At 38.5% G+C, this 8,717-nt stretch overlaps 1 protein-coding gene across 1 annotated transcript; it reads right to left on the bottom strand.

Annotated features, from left to right (window-relative positions):
- Positions 1 to 312: 312 nt before the first annotated feature.
- LOC146720103 (uncharacterized) lies at positions 313 to 1,087 on the bottom strand. Its single transcript, XM_085489058.1, has one exon. It carries the CDS (start codon positions 1,070 to 1,072, stop codon positions 338 to 340), a length of 735 nt encoding a protein of 244 aa, XP_085345184.1. The 5' UTR covers positions 1,073 to 1,087; the 3' UTR covers positions 313 to 337.
- Positions 1,088 to 8,717: the final 7,630 nt, after the last annotated feature.

Below are 8,717 nucleotides of genomic sequence, written 5' to 3'. Positions count from 1 at the left end.
CATACTAATCCCGTAACATATCTACTCGAGGATTATCGCAAGACATCTATCGCTGGAGCGTTTTACGAGCATGAGCTGCATCGTGCAAATTATCCGGATGTGTACCTCGTGGAGAAAATACTGCGCAGGAGGGGTGACGAGGTTTATGTGAAATGGCTGGGATTCGACAATTTGCACAACTCTTGGATACATAAAAACAATGTTATTTAATGTATTTTATTCAATCATTGTATAACATAATATATATTGTATAACATATATGAAATATATGAAATATATGAAATATATAACAAAATATATATAATTCCCATTAATACGTCCTTACAATATAATTTATTTACAATGGTATTCGATAATGTCCCCACGGCAAGGTGTCGGTCGAATCAGGTACGACATACCGCTTGTCGTCGTAGGGACTTAGAGCAATTTTCGTCTCGCTGATGGTATACACTTTATGCAATTTCGATCTTATACATGACTGTTGACGCGTCATTTCAATCTCGTCATTAAGACAGCGTGTATAATCGTCGAATGTTATACTACGCGCTACGACGTTACTTTTGACACCTTTTGCCTTTTTAGTGTCCTTTTTACCATCCACCCGCAAAGCATACATTTTTGCTCTAAGCCCGACGAATTCGGTCATTATCGCGCCGTTATTCTCATCTTTCATCAGACCCTGCACCTTTTTATTCGCGAGCGGTATACCGTACGCATTATTCGCGGCGTAATCGCTGGTATCGAATCGAGCGATGTCGCGTTTCAAATTTTCATAGACATCCTGACATTTAATTTGATATATTAAACTATCCGTGTCGGTGTACATTACTCTACAATTGTCACGATAGAGCGGTGACATGTATTCGTGGTGAAATTCATAAAGACATACTTTTGATACGTCGAGTATGCACATGCCAACGTAGATTGGTTTGTAGAATTTAACTTCGAGTTTGCGTAATTCTATGGCAACTAATTTTTCCGAAAATATGCTTGTACTATGAAAATTTGGTTTCGCGATCATTGCCTCCGCACCGTACCGTCCGTCCCATTTTGTTAATAATTTTACATCCATATGATTGCGCACATTTTCCATCGTCTTGCCGAATACTGCGTTATTCATCAATTTATATAAATTTTTTTCAAAATCGTTTTTCGCTCGTGTTCTAAACTGTGTGTTGAGTTCGATGTATTTTTGAAGCCACGCTGACTGCGTGAATTGTAGTATGCGATATATTTTTGTTATGCGTAGCCCGTGGCGCGTGCACTGCTGCAGATTACGATAGTGTATTACGTAACGCTTCTTATCGTAAAGCGTTGCGAGGAGTTTATACTCCCGCTTGCCGGGCGGCTTATCGCGCGTTGGGCAAAACGGTAGGTCAATGTGCGCGTCATGAAGATGCTGCGGATACTCTAAATCTACTTCGAGAACATAGCCTATAGGTGAATCGAACGCGATAGATGATACGTCAAAATTCGATATATCGTCGACCCACCGAAAATCGGCATATGGCAATGGTTGACACATTGTCCATCCGTACAAATTATTTACATCGAAATACATGAGATAAGATGAGGGTTTCGATGGATCGTACGATTGCATGTACTTGTTATTTGCCTGTGCGTATCGACTTGAACATTGACTAAGGCCGCCGCGTATACCTCGTTCGACAAACATTACCATGTCAATGTCTGTTAATAATTCAAATTTTATATTTGTATGTTTTAACATGGCGTCCCATGTATATCCGGGGAGAGTATAATAATATGCGGGATCGAGTCCATAACTTTTTATACAACTGTCGCGAAAATTTTCAAATATGTCTGCCAATAACAAGACATCAATTTTTAAATATAAATCGCTATATTCGCCTAGCGTTCGAAGGGAAAATCGGCTCCAGACGGTTTCGGCATGCGCGTAATCACTCTCGGATACTCGGTCAGGGAACTGTAAAATGAGTCGCGCGGCGGTAAACGTGTGTCTTGTAATCTGTCCACGCAGTCTATGTATTCGTATAAAAAGACACCCTTTCGTGTCAATAAATTGAATTTTTCACTAGTTAAATTTTGATATTCCGAATGTAAAATTTTTAGTTTATCTTTATCCAAAAATGACGCTAATTTGTCAAGACTAGCACTGAGAAACTTATACGAATCGATAAAGCGTAATTTGATATAATTTTTTGCATTTTTGTCTTGTGTCAATCTAACAGTTTTCGAGAATGATATATATTTTTCCTTTGTTATCGGCAATAATTCGATTTCCCCTTCGAACGCTGTGGCTATGTCCTCGATAATGAAATGCGCGTCGTAGCCGGACAGATTGTGAAAGACTATAGGAATACAAAATGATTCTTTGTAATTTAAGTTACAATTTGAGTGCGCGGGGCCTCTGTACCGCCCGGTGAGGTGGCAATGATTGCGAACGCGTGTATCGAAACGGTTTTTCGCATATATGACAATGTGTTGCGCTGCGAAATTTTGTCCACTCGTCAGGCGTTAAATTTATCATGGGGACATTGGTCGTTAAAATATTTTTTACGCGGATTGCTAAATTTTTAAGCTGTTCGGCGAACCACGCGACGCAATCGACACTACGGCGGGAATTGTATGTGGACAACGAACTGTCATACGAACACTGTACGTAATACGCGATGCTGAATACTTGATGGTGTTGATAATTTTTGGCATCTTCGGTCTTTGCCAAAACACACTCGAGATCGGCGTACACTACAAACGGCAGCCGCTCCTTCCTCGTGTAATTGTCGAAGCTGAGCCACTTGTCCTTGTCGCTCGGCAACCGGATAGCACAGTCGTTCAATTTCCCGCAATCTTCCGTATGCGCTTGCAATTTATCCGCCGCTCCGAAATAGTGTAAACATCTGTAAAAAATAAAAAATTTAATTAGAAATATTTTAAATATAATTTAAGTTTAATACTTACCGATCGCAGATAAATTTTTTATGAGCTTTTTTGCTCAGTTGCGAGCTCACGAGACGAGACAGATTTTTTATCAAAACAAAATGTCCGACGCTGTTTTCGTCTTCCACGTACAGCAGATTGACGTGTCTGTCCTTCTTTTTTTCCGAAAGACGTAGCGGGACGATGTTCTTGTTGTCGATGATGTACACGTTTACGGAGATGTCGTTTGCAAGTTCGAATTTTTTAATTTGATTCACAGTCACTGGAAATTCAATGTTTTGGAGATTCAGCACTGTGGTGTAATGCGGATAGGAGGATTCTCGTTCCATATGTCTTTCAGCGGGGGTACAGAGCGGCTACCACTGACCATGCGAAACACGCATTGTCCGCTGATAGCACATTAACAACCGCTCTTTTTACCATAATTTTTTGCGGTAATTTGACATGGCATCCAGCGCGCATTGGATTATACTTATTGATATTTACTGTCAAATCTATTATCCGCGACAATGCCCGTTCCTGGAACTCTTCTAGCGATGCTAGCGTGGGCTCGATTACGCGGCGCTCGTACCACTCGCGTACATCGGACGTGCGAAAGAGTTCAAAATTTCTCGTATTGATACTTTTATTGGCACGCTTATCACCGGACACAAATTCGCCGTTGAAAACAGTGTTCACTTTTACACTGATGTGTCTCTGCAGCACATTCTCCACGTTCTCGACTACAATGTCTGCTGCATTTTCCAAAAACTGACGCGGTTCGATATAGTCTGTGTTAATTACCGCACCGGTAAGTATACGGCTATCGAACGCCGTATCGATCTCGCGCCAAACGAGTCTTTGCGCATTATTGCCGCCGCCACTAAATCCGCCGCCGCTGCCACTAGGTATGGATCCACCACTAAACATGGATTCACCGACATACTGTCTCTGCAAGCGCACCTTCGCACCCTCGAGTCGCGCTATTCTCGCCACGAGAGATTGCCTATGTCCAATCGAGAGACGCGGACGCTTGCTTCCAGCTCTTCGATAAACCGTTCGCACTCTTGCAGCCATCCGAAATATTCGCCCAAGGTGCCGACTTGGCGGGAACGCTCCAACAGGTCGCGTTCAACATTCTCCACGTTCTCCATTTTTTTATGTCTGGCACTTTTTCACACTTTTAACCTCAGCCTATTTTCGCTGACATTCGCTGCAATCCCTGATCATCGGTGCTGGACCGTCAATATGCGTTCGCATCCACGGCCGATTGTAATGTTCGAGGCAGCGACGATATGTCTGAACCTCCGGATCCGTCTTGATATGCTCCGGAAGCTTGTCCCACAAATGCTCTACGAAATATCCACACTTTTGCAGTAAAACAATCTTCGGAATATATTGTAACTGTTCGGCACTTAAACTGAGAATGTCGGAAGCACTTGATAGCAAGACAAACATCTTGAATGAAGAGAGCGTGCGCTCGCCAGTGGTACTATGGCCCCGGCAGCGGCATCGGTCCTCGTTATATATCCCAATTCGTCAACGTACGAACGAGAAAAATTTAGATGACGTAAATTTTCGGCGCTTGTTTTGTTTATAAATTCCTGCAGCCGCTGGTTATCGGTGCTGGTATTTCTTAGAAATATACGTATAGATCATGTATCAACCCCCTTGATTGTCGGCGTATGCCAAGCGGTAGCCCTTCTTAAAATTTGATTATCTTAGATTTTCAGAGAACTGATTGTCGGCGCTCGGATCCAAGCGGCCCTTCTTAGAATTTAATTATATTTCTTAGAAATATACAGATAACGTATGGGGGAAGAAACGCAACCCCCTTGATTGTCGGCGCATGCCAAACTGTGGCCCTTCTTAAAATTTGATTATATTTCTTAGAAATATACAGATAACATATGAGGAGAAGAAACGCAACCCCCCCCCCCCCCCGATTGTCGGCAGCCCTTTTGTAATAGATATTGTTTATCTTTTGTTTATAAACATAAACGTATGAGAAGAAGAAACGCAACCCCCCTCCCCCAGATTGTCGGCAGCCCTTTTGTAATAGATATTGTTTATCTTTTGTTTATAAACATAAACGTATGAAGAGAAGAAACGCAACCCCCCCCCCCCCCCGATTGTCGGCAGCCCTTTGTAATAGATATTGTTTATCTTTTGTTTATAAACATAGATAAGCTTATCTGCTGATAAGACCCCCCCGCCCGCGTGACGTCATACCCCCTCGCCACCGAAAACCCCCCCGCCCCGCACTCCCCTCAGAGGACCCGGGTTAGAACCGGCCTAGTATTCCTACTATTTCACTATTGATCATTATGACCCACTTGAATCCCACTTCTGAGATGTAAGCTAGAATTACTTTCGGAAATTGTTTTACGCGTTTCCATTTAATATCGAGTGATAATAAAGGAGACGTGGAAAGGTGGAAAGCGGGCGCGCAGTTTAGATCAATTAGACCAATTAGGTATTAACAGATCGGAGTAGAATATTTAACACCGTGGATTAAAGTAAAGTAAAACAGATATATTTAAAGTATAAGTAACTGATTTAACAAAAGAATTCCAAAAGACTCCCGGACAACGAACGCGTCTGATTCGTTATACTTTCCGAAGGAGTGTCAGCTCTCCCGCCGGTCTCGAGGTGGTTCGCTCTCGTGGAGCTGCGCATGCTCCACGGACACCCGGTATTGGTGGCAGCAGCTGACGGGCCGTCACCGAACGGTACCGGACATGCGCACGCTAGTCTTACAATAAGTACACAAGACGAACAGTGAGTGAGTGAGTGAGTGAGTGAGAATGAGAGTGTGTGTGAGAGAGAGAGAGAGAGAGAGAGAGAGAGAGTTAGCCAACATAACCCCGCACGCTGCCGATATGGCGGACGCCACTATCGCCATCTGTTGTAAAACGTGCGAGATGGACAAGATTACCACTACATGCATCTTGCATGTGTTGTGTACGTGTGATATATGTGTGCGCATGTGTTGTATACGTGTGAATACGTGTAGCACGATACTACTATGTATGCGTGGTCGATGATAATGATAACGGGGACGTTTCTTAAAAGAAATTTTTCATATTTCGACTTTGCATTTATATATCTCTGCTTACAAATCACGTAGAGCAGAAATAAAGACACTTTTATTATATAATTCGAACTCAATCTATCGATTAAGTCTAGTATAAACTCGATTGCTTCAGCCGTTATGGAAAATTCAAAATATTATAAAGACTCAAATGTCCGACTCGCGTTAAGATACACGGTGTCTCGGCTACGCCCATAACTGGTCGCGAGACTATACCGTGTCTCTTGATGTCGGCTTGCAAATCCTTTCAATTTCTGCTACGTTTCTAATATTATAATACATATTTCAGGTTATAAATAGTTAAGAAATAACAAAAAATAAAGAAATAGAAATATAATAAAAAAGAAGAGAAAAGATTTTTATCGAGGAGAAAAAAGAGCTAAGAGAGAGAGAAAGAGCTAGAGAGAAAGAGAGAGAGAGAGAACTAGAGAGAGAGAGAGAGAGAACTAGAGAGAGAGAGAGAGAGCTAGAGAGAGAGAGAGAGAGAGAGAGAGAGAAGATACATAACAGATAAAGAGAAGATCCACTGACAAAAAGTATGTATACAGCACTGATTTGATTATTAAAATGTAGTATTAATATTCGAAGACGAGCGATAGATTAATCTTTTCCGTATTTCAAAAGTATATTGTTTGTACAACATTTTGTTGCGAAGCAGATGTCGGCTTGCACACTTTTTTAATTTTTGCCTCGTCTTGAAATATTGAATACCGACAATAGTCGCCGCTCAATTAATACGGCGCTGATTTTATTATTAGAGGAGTATTAATATTTTAAGGCTAGCAATACAATAATTATATTAAATAAAAAAGTTGTAAAGCATTTGAAGTTCACGTATACCCGTATAACCCGCTGTATAAACCGCGCGGCGACATTGGTCAGTATTTAATAATTAAATATATGTGGCAGAAATTAAATAACTGTTCAAGCCGACATCTGCTTGGTAGCAAAATGTTGTTCAAACGATATACATTTGAAAAATGTAAAATATTAATTTATCGCTCGCCTTTAAATATTAATACTCTTTTAATAATTCTTTAAATATTGAACACCGACAATTGTCGCCGTGTGGTTTATACGGCGCTGACTTGACGATTAAAGGAGTATTAATATTTAATGGCGAGCGATAAATTAATCTTTTTCATATTTAATTATATTGTTTAGACAACATTTTGCTGCCAAGCAGATGTCTTCCTGCAAATTCTTAATATTATTATTAATAAATAAATAATATATTTCAGGTTATAAATAGTTAACAAATAAGAAAAAACAACAAAAAATAAAGAAAGAGAAATAGAATAAAGAAAAGATTTTCATCGAGAAGAAAAAGGAGCAAAGAGAGGGAGAGAAAGATAGAGAAAGTGAGAAGATACATAATCGATAGAGAGAAGATACACAGATAAAAAAGTATGTTATTGACTTGATTATTAAAGCAATATTAATATTTAAAAATGAGCGATAAATTAATTTTTTCTATATTTCACAAAAGTATATATATATTATTACATATATATATTTATTATATATGTATATATATTTATATACATATATTATGTGGGATCCGCGAAAAAGAATCGGGTCTTCGGGTGACTAGACCGGGACTCGAACCCGGAACCTTCCGCTTTCCGGGCGACTGCTCTAACCATTAAGCTACCTAGGCCGTCTGCTCAACCTTCTCCGCATCACCCACTTATGTGTTATAGAGGAGTCCCGATACTATAATTATATATATATTATTACATTCATATAATTATAAGTAATCATTTACACATTGTACGTATAAATACGTATCACTCTATTTTATTATACAAAATCTAATAAATAAATAATTTATTACAGCTGTTAAAAGTTATATGAAGAAAAGCCTAAAGAAGAGGGGTTAAAAACAAATACAAGAAAAAAATAAGAAAGAGAAATAAAAAAGATATAGAGAAAAGAAGATTTTCATCAAGAGAAGAAGATAGAGAGTGGAAGATTGAATTAGATGGGGGGGAGAGGGGGGGAGAGAGAGAGAGAGAAACAAGATATAAAGAAAAGAATAAATATCCTTTTTTTATATCTTTTTTTACACCGAAATTGTCATATAGTTTGTTCCAAATAATTATTTAAATTTTATATATGTATAAAAATGTATTATTCTGCTTTTATATATATATATATATATATATATATATATTACATTTATCAATATATATATATTATCAAATTTAAATTTATTTAGATTCAGTTAAAAATAAAGTTCTTTTTAATTTTCTGTTATTATACTAAAATCGATTTTAATATTAATTATTAAGTTAAAATTAACTTAATAATTTAATTTTTGGATTAATTACAATTGATTTAAATTGATTCTAATTTAAATTTTGAGATTAAAATTTATTTTATTATAAATTATTATGCTTAAACGACTTGACTACGACGTAACTAGCAATTTTATTTGATTATTTCACGACGTTTCGACCATTTGGTTGTGGTCCTTTTCAAGTGAAATTTCATCAATTAAACCGAGGTTAACATAACATCACACCGGTGTTATTTGAAATCGAAAGTTAAACGTTAAAAGAGGAACACGTCCCATCGTTATGATGTTAAAAGTTAAAAATTAAAAGAGGAACACGTCCCATCGTTATGATGTTTCGTCAACGACTCGTCGATGTCGTTGACGAAACATCATAACGATGGGACGTGTTCCTCTTTTAATTTTTAACTTTTAACATCATAACGA

The sequence above is a fragment of the Nylanderia fulva genome, unplaced genomic scaffold (genome assembly GCF_048542155.1).
Source record: "Nylanderia fulva isolate GAGA-0341 unplaced genomic scaffold, ASM4854215v1 Scaffold78, whole genome shotgun sequence".
NCBI classification, from domain to species: Eukaryota; Metazoa; Arthropoda; class Insecta; order Hymenoptera; family Formicidae; genus Nylanderia; species Nylanderia fulva.
Note: the sequence above shows the minus strand (reverse complement) of the source record. Positions and strands in the feature narration are given on the sequence as shown.